This window comes from Erythrolamprus reginae, chromosome 3 (genome assembly GCF_031021105.1).
Source record: "Erythrolamprus reginae isolate rEryReg1 chromosome 3, rEryReg1.hap1, whole genome shotgun sequence".
NCBI lineage: Eukaryota > Metazoa > Chordata > Lepidosauria > Squamata > Dipsadidae > Erythrolamprus > Erythrolamprus reginae.
This window is the reverse complement of record NC_091952.1, coordinates 8,303,653-8,318,704: the sequence shown is the minus strand read 5'-3', so window position 1 is coordinate 8,318,704 and position 15,052 is coordinate 8,303,653. Positions and strand designations below refer to the sequence as shown.

General features: G+C 43.2%; 1 protein-coding gene across 1 annotated transcript in view; it reads right to left on the bottom strand.

Moving 5' to 3' along the window:
* The window catches only part of MYT1 (myelin transcription factor 1), a 128,615-nt gene that overhangs the window by 8,153 nt on the left and 105,410 nt on the right, over positions 1-15,052 (bottom strand). Inside the window, 2 exon segments of the mRNA XM_070744282.1 lie at positions 2,760-2,904; positions 2,906-2,981. Of these exon segments, the coding sequence (XP_070600383.1) occupies positions 2,760-2,904; positions 2,906-2,981 (221 nt within the window).

Below are 15,052 nucleotides of genomic sequence, written 5' to 3'. Positions count from 1 at the left end.
GCCCTCATCACCTCGAGGCTCGACTACTGTAATGCTCTCTACATGGGGCTACCTTTGAAAAGTGTTCGGAAAACTTCAGATCGTGCAGAATGCAGCTGCAAGAGCAATCATGGGCTTCCCCAGGTATGTCCATGTTACACCAACACTCCGCAGTCTGCATTGGTTGCCCATCAGTTTCCGGTCACAATTCAAAAGTGTTGGTTATGACCTATAAAGCCCTTCATGGCACTGAACCAGAATATCTTTGGGACTGCCTTCTGCCGCACGAATCCCAGCGACCCGGTTCGGTCCCACAGAGTTGGCCTTCTCCGGGTCCCGTCGACTAAACAATGTCGTCTGGCGGGACCCAGGGGAACAGCCTTCTCTGTGGCGGCCCTGACCCTCTTGAACCAGCTCCCCCCTGAGATTAGAACTGCCCCCACCCTCCTTGCCTTTCGCAAACTCCTTAAAACCCACCTCTGCCATCAGGCATGGGGGAACTTAAACATCTCCCCTTGCCCATGTTGTTTTGGTGTTAGATTGATTGTGTGCTTGTTTTTTAATATTCTGGGGTTGTTTTTTATGAATTTTTTAGCTTAAAATTGTAATTGGATTGGTGGGTATTGGATTTGTTATTATGTATTGTTTTTACTTTGTTGTGAGCCGCGCCGAGTTTGCGGAGAGGGGCGGCATATAAATCCAATAAATCTAATCTAATCTAATCTAACTCAAAACTCTTGACTTCAGTGACGTCAAGTTAGCCATCTTTAAGCCAGTCACATGACCTTTAAGCCACCCCTGGTCTCATGATTGTCAAGCCACTCCCACCTGGTCACATGGCCAGCAAGCCATACCCACAAAATAAGCCTCGGACACAGCTTGACATTAAACACTTTTGCCGCCCTTCACTGGTTCTAACTTACCGTATTTTTCAGAGGATAAGACACCCCCCCCCCAAAAGAGGCATCTTATACTCCAGATAAGTATATTTGGAGTATAAATATACTTGGAGTGAGTAAAGTATAAATATACTTTATACTTTATATCAAGTATATATAAACTATATCGCTTTTTATATATTTTATAAAATATAACGTATACTTCATACTTTATATTTTAAAGTATAAAGTATATACACTGCTCAAAAAAATAAAGGGAACACTTAAACAGCACAATATAACTCCAAGTAGAAACATAGAAACATAGAAGACTGATGGCAGAAAAAGACCTCATGGTCCATCTAGTCTGCCCTTATACTATTTTCCTGTATTTTATCTTACAATGGATATATGTTTATCCCGGGCATGTTTAAATTCAGTCACTGTGGATTTAACAACCACGTCTGCTGGAAGTTTGTTCCAAGGATCTACTACTCTTTCAGTAAAATAATATTTTCTCATGTTGCCTTTGATCTTTCCCCCAACTAACTTCAGATTGTGTCCCCTTGTTCTTGTGTTTCACTTTCCTATTAAAAACACTTCCCTCCTGAACCTTATTTAACCCTTTAACATATTTAAATGTTTCGATCATGTCCCCCCTTTTCCTTCTGTCCTCCAGACTATACAGAAATCAAAATTATGTGAAATCAAACCGTCCACTTAGGAAGCAACACTGATTGACAATCAATTTCACATGCTGTCGTCAGCACATTCAACTTGGTACAGAACAAAGTATTCAATGAGAATATTTCATTCATTCAGATCTAGGATGTGGTTATTTGAGTGTCCCTTTATTTTTTTGAGCAGTGTACTTTACTTTAGATACTTTATACTTTATAAAGTATATAGCACTTTATACTGGTAGCTGTGTGGCAGACAACTATTAATTTCCCTGCCAGACAGGGGTTGTAAGTGCAGTGAGAGACAGAAAGACCATTTGCCAGGGCTGCGGGCGCTCCTAATAAAGGCAACATTTGTTTAACTACAGAGGGTATAATAATAATAATAATAATAATAATAATAATAATAATAATAATAATTTATTAGATTTGTATGCCGCCCCTCTCCGCAGATTCGAGGCGGCTCACAACAACAATAATAAAAATATGACAATGTAACAAATCTAATATTTAAAAAAAACATTTAAAAAATCTGTAATTAAAATCATACAATACAAGCATACCATGCATAAAAACTATATAAGCCTGGGGGAGGTATCTCAATTCCCCCATGCCTGGTGATACAGGTGGGTCTTAAGCAATTTACGAAGACAAGGAGGTGGGGGCAGTTCTGATCTCTGGGGGAGTTGATTCCAGAGGGCTGGGGCCACCATAGAGAGGGCTCTTTCCCTGGGTCCCGCCAGACAACATTGTTTAGTCGACGGGACCCAGAGAAGGCCAACTCTGTGGGACCTTATCGGCCGTTGGGATTCGTGCGGCAGAGGACAGTTCCGGAGGTATTCTGGTCCGATGCCATGTAGGGCTTTATAGGTCATAACCAACACTTTGAATTGTGACCGGAAACTAATCGGCAACCAGTGCAAGCCACGGAGTGTTGGAAAGACGTGACCGAATGTAGGGAGCCCCATGATAGGGCCGCATTCTGCATGATACTGAAGTTTACAAACACTTTTCAAAGGTAGCTCCATATAGACAACGTTGCTGTTTGTTGTATTTGGGTGCTGGGTCAGCTGTCTTGCTTAGCGATGGAAATTATCAGCTCAGTTGTGGTCATAAGCCAAGGAATATCTGTCTTAAAAATTCACACACACACACACACACACACACGGGGATTTTTAACCTTTATAGAGAAAAAGAGTCATGCTGGATGCTTGACGTTTACCTTCTGTGAGTGAGAAGCTTCCGTTGGCGTGACCTGAACCATCACAGCCCGGAGTTGGGCAGGTCGGACCCTCGTTCTTGAGCGACTTCCATGAAAAGGTGGAACCGTTGAGAGACCCTTCCTTCTGCCTCCGGGCTGCAAGGGGGACAACCTGAGGCACTGCGATGGGAGGCGTATTTGCCACTGATGTGTCCGAGTCCAACACAACCAGGAACAGGGCACCTGGAGGATGACAAAGGGGTCATTAAGGATGGAAACTCGGAATCCCTCACTGTTCTGCCTGACTGGGCTCAGGCAATGCGTAACAGTCTAAGGAAAAGAAATCAAACACACACGTGCTCTGCTAATCAGCAAACTTGTATTACATAAACAAAAAAGGGTTACTCAAAACAGTTCTTAGTGTCCGAAAACAATGAGAGTGCAAGGCTTACTTCAGCCGCATAGAAAAACACAGGAAAAACAAACAAAGACAAACCTGGAATGAGCCAAGACGTTTCAGGAGTCCTTTTGAATCTTTGGAGCAAACAGCAAGTCCCAGAGTTTTCACCTCCCACTTGTCTGAAAAAGCTGGGTTGAAAACTCCAACGGCACGGAACAGAAACTTCAGAGCAGGAACCACAAAATAACACAGATAAACAGCCATAGTTTGCCTTGGCCTTTGTTCCCTTTTATCCCTTTAGCCCTCATTAAGGGAACCACACCCAGCCCTCAGTATAAGAACCACACCCAGCCCAGGTGCTCCTACAATGACTTGTAATACTCCTTAAAGCGATCCCTTCTTTGCATAGCTCTTCGGCAACGCAGATCAATATCTGCAAGACGAACCCAGGGATGAAAGACTGTCTGAGGGACTGCATGTCAAATCCCTGGGCTGTCTGCTGAATCCTGCGTCACAGTGGCCTCATCCTCCTGGCTGTCTGCCACATCTTCCTGGCTGTCAGCCAGGCTTTCACATTCACTTTGTGCCGCGTCTCTCCCATCTGTGGGAGCACACAGAAAGCATGGCTGCCCAGGCCCAACACAACACTCACCTTCCCATCTTTATGGTGGGTTCACTCAGATGTAGTACGGTTAGAGGCAACTGATTTATGTTAGGGGACTGGAGGCTAAAATATATGAAGAACGGTTGCAGGAACTAGGCATGGCTAGTTTAAGGAAAAGAAGGGACCAGGGGAGACATGATAGCAGCCTTCCAATATCTCAGGGTTGCCACAAAGAAGAGGGAGTCAAACTATTCTCCAAAGCATCTGAAGGTAGAACAAGAAGCAATGGGTGGAAAGTAAACAAGGAGAGGGAGTAACTTAGAACTAAGGGCACATTTCCTGATAGTTAGAACAATTAATCCCTGGAACAGCTTGCCTCCAGAAGTTGTGAATGCTCCATCAGATGTTGGATAATCATTTTTCTGAAGTGGTGTAGGGTTCCCTGCCTAAGCAGGGGGCTGGACTAAAAGACACCCAATGTCCCTTCCAACTCTGTTATTATTAACTATTTTATTCATTAAACACGAAGCTCAGTCAACTGAACATTTTAAAAAAGTCACAAATACCACTGACTGGTGCTAGTGGTGGATATGCCAGAGTCCTAGGTGTCAACCAAGTTTTCTTCTTTATTTTATTTATTTTATTGTTTTGTCATGTACATATTGGTGGTATGCAAAGATATAACAATGTTTATATACATGATACTAGTAAAATAGAAACATTAGGACAGGGGGCGGGAGGCACACCCCTTACTGACCTCTAAGGAATTGGGAAGAGTCAACAGTGGATAGTCTAAGGGTAAAGTTTTGGGGGTTAGGAGATGATACTACAGAGTCCAGTAGTAAGTTCCATGCATCAAATACTCGGTTACTAAAGTCGCATTTCGTGCAGTCGAGTTCTTTTCCTTTTATTTATTTATTTATTTATTTATTGGATTTGTATGCCGCCCCTCTCCAGAGACTCGGGGCGGCTAACAGCGACAATAAAACAGTGTACAATAGTAATTTGGTATTGATGATTAAAAATCAATTAATATAAAAACCAAACATACATACATACATACATACCATGCATAGAATTGTAAAGGCCTAGGGGGAAAGAGGATCTCAATTCCCCATGCCTGGCGGCAGAGGTGGGTTTTAAGTTGTTTACGAAGGCAAAGAGGGTGGGGGCAGTTCTAATCTCTGGGGGGAGTTGGTTCCAGAGGGCCGGGGCTGCCACAGAGAAGGCTCTTCCCCCTGGGTCCCGCCAGGCGACATTGCTTAGTTGACGGGACCCGGAGAAGATCCACTCTGTGGGACCTAACTGGTCGCTGGGATTCGTGCAGCAGAAGGCGGTCCCTGAGGTAATCTGGTCCTCCTCCTCCTCCCTCTTCCTCTTCTTTCTCTTCTTCTTCCTCCTCCCTTCTTCCTTCTTCTCCAGGATTTTTTCATTGCTTCTCTGAAGTTTTCCCCCCCGGCCCTAAATCTTTGCAGGGTTGTTTTCATTGCTACTCCTCCAAAAAGGTTTTTTTTCCAGACCTAGCCAGAGATAAAATAATGTGCTGAAGCTGACCAGACTAAGGATGCTAGCCAGATTTAATACCTGGTAGATAGATTCCCCTCCCCCTATTTTCCTCCCCCAAAACTAAGGTGCATTTTATACTCAGAAAAATACAGTAACTGCTGAAAAATCATCGATATGTGACTGCGAGGGATGCAGCCAATGTGGGCTGATTGCCAAGCGGCCAAAATGGGATTGTGTGACCCAAGTTAGAATTTAAAACTGGATCAAAAGTAGCTCTGGGGACGTCCGACATAACTTCAAACTATCGTTAAGCGACCAATCATAAGTTGAAGGCTACCTTGGCCTATTGAGATAGGGATAGTTCCTGAGGATCAGTTATTAATGTCAATATAATAGATAACATTCAAAAGCATACATCAATGTTTGCTGCAGGATGATGCCCTTAAAAAAAGGGATTGTATAGAAGAGAATATTTGTAGTACAGGGTTCTTGTTGCTCTCTGAGCTTCATTGATGTCTTGCAGATGTCTCACTGCCCAAAAGTTAATGTCTTCAGTGCACTGATGGTGTTAACTACCTGTAGTTTGGTAATGAAGGTTCTGCAAAACCCTCCACCAAACTCAGAAAGCACCAAAGACCCCACAGTTGTTTTCCTCCTCCTCCTCCTCCTTCTCCCTCTCTCCTGGTCATAAGAACATAAGAAGAGCCATGCTGAATAGGGCAAAGCCCATCGAGTCCAGCATTCTGTGTCACACAATGGCCCACCAATTGTCCATGGGGGTTTTGAGTAGAAAGAGAAGGCAAGACCCTCCCTTTCCCTTGACCCCCAACAAATGGTACTCAAGGGAATCCTGCCTGCCTCAACCAACATAGAGGCGGCACATGGACATCCATTTCAATAACCACTGATACACTGGGCATCCATGAATCTGTCTAATCCTGCCTTGAAGCTATCAAGGCTGACAGCTGTCACGACCTCTTCTGGAAGGGAATTCCATAAACGAACAACCCTGTAGGTGAAGAAATATTTCCCTTGATTTGTCCTCACTTTCTTACCTCTGGTCTTTAGGGAGGGCCCCCTTGTCCTAGTATTGTGTGATAGAAAAAATAATTCTGTGATAGAGAAAAGAATTTTTCTCTAGCCACCTTTTCTATCCCATGCATGATTGCCATCTTTCAAGGCTGAAGAGACCAAGGCATTGCAACCTGGTTCCATAAGGGAGGTGCTCCATTTCCTTCATCATACTTGTTGCCCTAATACTTGTGGTCCTAATCATGTTATCTATTAATGAATTTTTTGCAAGAAAATATCTAAATCAGAAGGCACCAAGGATCCCACAGTCCATTTCTTCCTTCCTTCCTTCCTTCCTTCCTTCCTTCCTTCCTTCCTTCCTTCCTTCCTTCCTTCCTTCCTTCCTTCCTTCCTTCCCTCCTTCCCTTCCCTCCTTCCCTTCCCTTCCCTCCTTCCCTTTCTTTCCTTCCTTCCTTCCTTTCCTCCCTTCCTTCCTTTCCTCCCTCCCTCCCTCCTTTGAGTCTTCTTTTCATTTCTCTCTCTCTCTTTTATTGTTGTAAGCTGTAGAGTAGCCCCAGGGCGAGAAATAAATTTAACAAATCAAATACAACTGATGGAATAAAAGTTGAGCTACCCCTTTCCGTGGAGAAACCCATCAGGAAATCTCAAAGGCAATTGTCAAAAAATATACCGCGGCTTTGTTTGAGTTTCATTATACTATATTTCATTGCTATCTCCATCAGCATTTTAAGTTTATTCCGTCAGAAAAAAAGAAAACAGGAGTTGACGAATGAGAAGCCCATTGTGGCTATTTCCGCCTCTCCCCCAATATAATTTGGAAATCCTGGTCCTGTTTTAAAATCACATGCAAATGTGGCACAATTCACCTATAATGTCCCCACTAGCGGGATGCTGACTACATTCATAACAGCTTTGCTGTTTATGTGATTGTAAGGAAACGACCGAAACCTCAAGAGAAAGAGGGAAGGAGAGACGGAAAGGCCGTTCGGATCGGCATTCACAGCACAACCGTTAACATATTTTACGTTGCTAACTTAATTTCCATTGCATTTTTATTAGATGTAAAAAAATAATCCTGCATCTCATCAACACCAACAGCTGGTTTGAGAACCATGGAGGAAGTCTGTATGAGGGCTTGGCAGAGTTTCAAAATGTTTTATGTCTGTTTCATGGAGCACAGATAGCAAGTAGATCATGTTGGAGTAACGTATTGCAGAAGCTAGCCCACCCAGATAGCCAAAGCAGCTAACTAGCCTGCCTCAGACCAGGAGATCAGGAACATTTGTCTTGAAGATAATTGAAGGAGTGTACTGCAGAGTTTTTTAGGAAAATATTTACTTCTTTCGTAGCAAACCTACACTAACTATTTACACTGTAGCTATCTCTCTATAAGTTACTATACAAAGTATTAGTCGTACCTCTACTTACGAACTTAATTCGTTCCATGACCAGGTTTCTTAAGTAGAAAAGTTTTACTTAAGTAGAAGCAATTTTTCCCATAGGAATCAATGTAAAAGCAAATAATGTGTGTGATTGGGGAAACCACAGGGAGGGTGGAGGCCCTGTTTCCTCCCGGGAAATTCCTAGAAAGGCCCCACGGAGGCTTCTCCTTGCCTTTTCCGGCCCCGTTTTCTCCCAGGACATTCCTAGAGAGGCCCCACAGAGGCTTCTCCCTGCCTTTTCTGGCCCTGTTTCCTCCCAGTTCATTCCTAGAGAGGCCCCACAGAGGCTTCTCCCCACGTTTTCCAGCCCTGTTTCCTCCCAGGAGATTCCTAGAGAGGCGCCACAGAGGCTTCTCCCCGCCTTTTCTGGCCCTGTTTCCTCCCAGGTCATTCCTAGAGAGGCCCCACAGAGGCTTCTCCCCACGTTTTCCGGCCCTGTTTCCTCCCAGGAGATTCCTAGAGAGGCCCCACAGAGGCTTCTCCCCCCCTTTTCTGGCCCTGTTTCCTCCCAGGTCATTCCTAGAGAGGCTTCACAGAGGCTTCTCTCCAACTTTTCTGGCCCTGTTTCCTCCCAGGAGATTCTTAGAGAGGCTCTGCAGAGGCTTCTCCCCGCCTTTTCTGGCCCTGTTTCCTTCCAGGATATTCCTAGAGAGCCCCCATGGAGGCTTCTCCCTGCCTTTTCCGGTTACAATTTCGGAGGCTCGGGTTTGTAAGTGGAAAATGTTTCTTGAGTAGAGGCAAAAAAATATTGAACACCCGGTTCTTATCTAGAAAAGTTCGTAAGTAGAGGCACTCACAATTCTCTATCTACTATCGTCAGTTACAATATTCAGCTACAAGTCTTCAGCCACCACAAGCCACACTAATTCACAAGCCACTCTAAACCATACTAAGCCACAATACCTTCAAGCCAGGCCACAAGCCACACCTATGCAAAGGTGCATTATGTATACAGTGATCCCCCGGTTATTGCGTCCCCAACCATTGCGAACAGGGTAATTTGCGAATTTTGAACCCGGAAGTCAAAATACCATCTACGCATGCGTGCCCTTTTTTAAAGCAGGCGCGTGTTTTAAAGCAGGCGCGCATTTTAAAGCAGGCGCGCTGTTCTCCGCTGACTTCTAAAGCGGGGAAGTTCGCTAGGAGTCAGCGGAGAACGGCGCGCCTGCTTTAAAACGATCGGAGCTGGCCGGCTCCGATCGTTTTAAAGCAGGCGCGCCGTTCTCTGCTGACTCCTAGCGAACTTCCCCGCTTTAGAAGTCAGCGGAGAATGGCGCGCCTGCTTTAAAACGATCGGAGCTTTCCAATGAGTCCCGAAGACAAACGTCAAACTTCCGCGTTTGTCTTCGGGACTCATTGGAAAGCCGCGCCGGTGTTTTAAAACGTCGCCGCCGACATGGGGGGCTTGCTAGCACCCCCAAACCCGGGTTGGGGGTTCGGGGAGTGCTAGCAAGCCCCCCATGTCGGCGGCGACGTTTTAAAACACCCGCGCCGCCCCCAATCTTCGGCTCCTCGCTAGCGCTGCGGAAGTTAAAAACACCATCTGCACATGCGCAGATGGTGTTTTTACTTCCGCAGCGCTACTTCGCGAAAACCCGCTCTTTGCGGGGGGTCCTGGAACGGAACCCTCGCAACGAGCGGGGGATCACTGTATATACTTTTGTCAGCCAATCAGATTACATTACAATATGCACATTGACCGTGACTAAGCAGTTTTACATGGTTGAAGTCATTACAATTCTTCTCTGTGCAATTTGGAATATTGCATCAGGTAGGCCCGGTATCCCCTCCGAGGCCGTTGTGGGCGCGCAGGTATCCAATGGGCATGTGTCCGCCTGTCAGCACAATATTTGGCTTCTGTGCATGCGCAGCAAGTGAAATCTCATGTGAGGACACATGAGCAAGATTTCAGTGATTTTTGCTGATATTTTTGCTTCCGCGCATGCACAGAAGCAAAAAATCAGCAAAAAATCACTGAAATCTTACAGCTGTATGCGCATCCCATTTCGTAAGCTCCTTAAAACCCACCTCTGCCGTCAGGCATGGGGGAACTGAGATATTCTTTCCCCCTAGGCCTTTACAATTTATGCATGGTATGTTTATTTGTATGTATGTTTGGTTTTACAATAAGGGTTTTTTAGTTGTTTTAGTATTGGATTTACATGCTGTTTTTTTATTACTGTTGTTAGACGCCCTGAGTCTATGGAGAGGGGCGGCATACAAATCCAATAAATAATAATAATAATAATCCCAGAATTTTCTACCGGGATTATGCACTGGACCGTGTTACCAGCAGCCCATTAATGAAGTAGATGTTCCATTAAATACTGGCAATCCTCAACGTACGACCAAAATCGAGCCCAACAGTTTTGTCGCTAAAGGGAGAAAATGGTTCAGTTTGGATGAACTTAATTTAATCAATAAACCATTACTAACTGGCTTAGTTAGTGGAGGCACACACACATACAAACAGTGATGGGCTATCAAAATTTTTACTACCACACTGTGGGCGTGGATTATGCATTTTGTTTCAACATCTTTCAGTGCAAATTTATTTATTTGTTGGTTTGTTTATTTATTTATTTAATTTCTATGTTGCCCTTTTCGAGGCGACTCAGGGCGGCATACAACAATTGGGTGTTCTGGAGTGGAGCTGCATTTTTGCTACCCCATCCTGGGAGTAGCTCACTCCTGATTATCTACTACATAAAGTGTATGTACACACGCACGCATGCACAGCTCTTCTAAAATTATACACAGTCAACCTCATTTACTGTGATAGGAAAAACATACCCAGAGCCCAGAAGGGAAAAAAAGAAAAAATAATCAAAATTTTGCTACCGGTACTTTGTACCTGACCGTACTAGTAGGAGCCTACAACTGCATACAAATCTAAAAGCAATCTTTCTTACAAAAAATTAGTTGCTAATTAAGTGTCCTTAGCAGCTGGCATAAGTTCATAAAGTCTTCAATCAGAGCAACGCTATAAACGCTCCCTTCCTTGTGATGCAGCTCAGATACTATTGGGAACCATAGCAGCTTGTGTTAACAAACTACATGGCATAAATTTGAGCTTGAAGAGTTTGTTAACATGGGGAAACAGAGAGAAAGCCAACATCAGGAGCTGCTGTTTATAGTTTAAGAAAGAATCCTAGGAGACCTGCAGGATTCTGTGTGTGCTACTAGCCGAGCTTGAAATAATGAAGGACGGTGAACCCATTCCAAACCTTATGTAAATGCCGTGTGTGACAATTTTGATGATGGCTCGGAGGTAATTAATTGACCCTTGTGGTTGAACCATGGCGGCATGGATAATTCTTAGATTATGGCCTAATTTTAAAACCCCCCTCCCTGAAGGAATTCTGGGGAATGTTCTTTCTTTCTTTCTTTCTTTCTTTCTTTCTTTCTTTCTTTCTTTCTTTCTTCCTTCCTTCCTTTTCCCTACCTTCCCCCCTCTTTCTCTTGCCCTCCTTTCTTTCTTTGTTCTTTCTTTCTTCCTTCCTTTCTTTCTTTCCCTCCCTTCCCCCCTCTTTCTCTTTCCCTCCTTTCTTTCTTTCTTTCTTTCTTTCTTTCTTCCTTTCCTCCTTCCTTACTTTCTTTCCCTCCCTTCCCCCCTCTTTCTCTTTCCCTCCTTTCTTTCTTTCTTTCTTTCTTGATTTCTTTCTTTCTTGATGTCTTTCTTTCTTGATTTCTTCCTTTCTTGATTCCTTCCTTTCTTCCTTCCCTTCCTTCCTCCATCTTTCCTGAGCTACAAACTAAAGACTATTTATTTATTTGCTTGTTTGTTTGTTTATTTATTTATTGGATTTGTATGCCGCCCCTCTCCGTAGACTTGGGTGTTCAATCACATGGCCAATAAAAATTCTATTGTGTTCCATCCCATCCCATCCTATTTTATTCCGTTGTAACTTTGAAAGGTCTCTAAATGAACTGTTGCAAATTGAGAACTACCTATATTAGATTAGCTTGCTTTGTTATGATCAGATATAGGCTGGGTTCACACAATATGTTGAATCTGATCAGTAGAAGGTGTCGTAGTGATATTTGTGCAATATGGTGGCGCAATGGTTAGAGAGCAGTACGCAGACTACTTCTGCTGCCTGCCGGCTGCCTGCAATTTGGCAGTTTGAATCTCACCAGGCTCAAGGTTGATTCAATCCTTCCAAGGTGGGTAAAATGAGGACCCAGATTGTCAGGGGCAATTGGCTGACTCTGTAAACCGCTTAGAGAGGGCTGGGAAAGCACTGTGAAGCGGTATATAACTCTAAATGCGGAGAGGGGCGGCATACAAATCTAAATAATAAATAAAATAATAATAAATAAATAAATAAATGCTGTTGCTCGGTTAAGCTTGTTAAGTTGGAGGGTTTGGGGGCAGTGTTTTGCCATTGCCTTTTCTGTTGCTCCCACCCCCCAAATGTTTAGACAACCCGTAATCCCAAATAATTTAATTTAATCCCAAACAATGTCATCTGGCGGGATCTAGGGGAAGAGTCTTCTCTATGGTAGCCCCGGCCCTCTGGAATCAACTTCCCCCTGAGATTCAAATTGCCCCCACCCTCCTTGCCTTCCGTAAGATGTTGAAGACCCATCTATACTGCCAAGCATGGGGGGGGGGGGATTGGTTTCTTCCCTTACCTTTCCTGACTCAACATATGAGATTGGTATGAATTAGAATTGTTAGTTTTTTATAATAATGGGGTTTTTAATATAGTTTATATTGGATTTGTATTTTATTGTATCTGTTGTTGTTGTGAGCTGCTCCAAGTCCTCGGAGAGGGGCGGCATACAAATCTAAATAATAATAATAATAATAATAATAATAATAATAATAATAATAATAATAATAATTGTTCACTTGATTGCCGTGGGATGGTTGATTGGGGCTCAATTGTATGGTGTTAACCCCTGAAATGGGTTCATGGCATGCCTCACAGATTTAAAGGTCCAAAACAGGAGGCGTATTTTCATACAAGTGTGCACATTAACTTGTGTGACATTTGCATCGTTTGCATTTTATTACCCACGACATTTTGAGTCTCTTGGCCCCAGCAACCTCAGAAGAGAACAACCTTTGTGGAGGACCATATCACTGATAATGGTTCATTTTTAAATGATCCTCTTGAAAATAATGAGTGACTGGCCCAAAGTCACTGGTTTTCATGCCTAAGGCAGGACTAGAACTCACAGTATCCCAGTAATTGACCCAAAGTTCAGCTTTCATGTCTTGGTCGGGCTAGAATTCACAGTCTCCCAGCTTCTAGTCTGATGCCTCACTAGAGCAAATAGGCAGCTCAATAACATGCCGCACGAATCCCAGCGACCGATTAGGTCCCACAGAGCTGGCCTTCTCCGGGTCCCGTCGACTAAACAATGTCATTTGGCGGGTCCCAGGGGAAGAGCCTTCTCTGTGGCGGCCCCGACTCTCTGGAACCATCAGGCATGGGGGAATTGAGACATCTCCCCCGGGCCTATATAATTTATGTAGGGTATGTTTGTGTGTATGTCTGCTTTAATGACGAGGTTTTTTAATGTTTTTAAATTATTAGATTTATCATGAATTGTTTTATTGATGTTGTGAGCCGCCCCGAGTCTACGGAGAGGGGGGGGGGGCATACAAATGTAATAAATAAATAAATAAATGAATGAATAAATAAATAAATAAATAAATAAAATGCAATATTATTATTATTATTATTATTATTATTATTATTAGTAGTATCTATGAGACCGACTTCTGCCGCACGAATCCCAGCGACCGGTTAGGTCCCACAGAGTGGGCCTTCTCCGGGTCCCGTCAACAAAACAATGTCGTTTGGCGGGGCCCAGGGGAAGAGCCTTCTCTGTGGCGGCCCCGGTCCTCTGGAACCAACTCCCCCCGGAGATTAGAATTGCCCCCACCCTCCTCGCCTTTCGCAAGCTCCTAAAAACCCAGCTCTGCCGTCAGGCATGGGAGAATTGAGATATTCTTTACCCCTAGGTCTTTACAATTTATGCATGGTATGATTGTTTGTATGTATGTTTGGTTTTAGAATTAAGGTTTTTTTTAGTTGTTTTGTATTGGATTTACATGCTGTTTTTATTCTGTTGTTAGCCGCCCCGAGTCTGCGGAGAGGGGCGGCATACAAATCCAATAAATATTATTATTATTATTATTATTATTATTATTATTATTATTATTATTATTTTGTGTGTGCCGCCCTTCTTGCCTGTATTCAAGAAGGAAGTATGCGGATTTTAAATTGACCGCTTTTAATAAACACTCCTTACCCTGCTAATTGTGACATGGCTCACTGGATTAAAAACATTCTGGTATCCTGGCTCTAAAGAGATGGAGCAGATGGCTTCATATGTCAGCTGATTCCTGCAAAGACCTTTGGACCACTTACAGCAACCTCCTTTTCCCTGGAGACTTAAGGGTACATAGTTTTTACAACCCTGCTATGTTTTTTTTACAAAATGCATCAGTTTTAAAGTGGTAGAAGGAAACTAACGACAAAAACAAGGTCAGAGAAGGAATCAGGAGGAGAACATCCAATTGTCATGCTGATTTCTCACTATCGGTAACAGCGGCGGGAGGCTCCGCCCACCTGCCCGGATGTCATCAAAAACGCTTTGCACATGCGTAGCAAAGATAAGCAGAACCCACTGCTGCCTGAAATAGCTTTTGATCTGGAAACACAAAATGCAAATCGTACAGATAATCCTCAATTTACCACCATTTCTTTAGTGAGACCTTTCGAAGTTACAACAGGACCAAAGAAAATGACTTATGATCATTTTTCACACTTAGGATGGCTGCAACATCCCAGTGTTCATGTGATCACAATTCAGACACTTGGCAACTGTTCATATTTAGTACTACTACTACAACAATAACTACTACTACTATTACTATACTACTACTAATACGAAATCCAGCATAGTTGTCTCACTTGCTGTGTTGTATTGACATAATAATAATGATAATGATAATAATAATAATAATAATAATAATAATAATAATAATAATATAATAATAATAATAATAATAATAATAATAATAATAATAATAATAATAATAATAATAACAACAATAAACTAACAGAGTGGGAAGGGACCTTGGAGGTCTTCTAGTCCAACCTCCTGCTTAGGCAGGAAACCCTACTTGGAGCATTCACAACTTCTGGAGGCAAGCTGTTCTACTGATTAATTGTTCTGTCAGGAAATTTCTCCTTTGTTCTAAGTTGCTTCTCTCCTTGTTTAGTTTCCACCCATTGCTTCTTGTTCTACCCTCAGGGGCTTTGAAGAATAGCTTGACTCCCTCTTCTTTGTGGAAGCCCCTGAGATA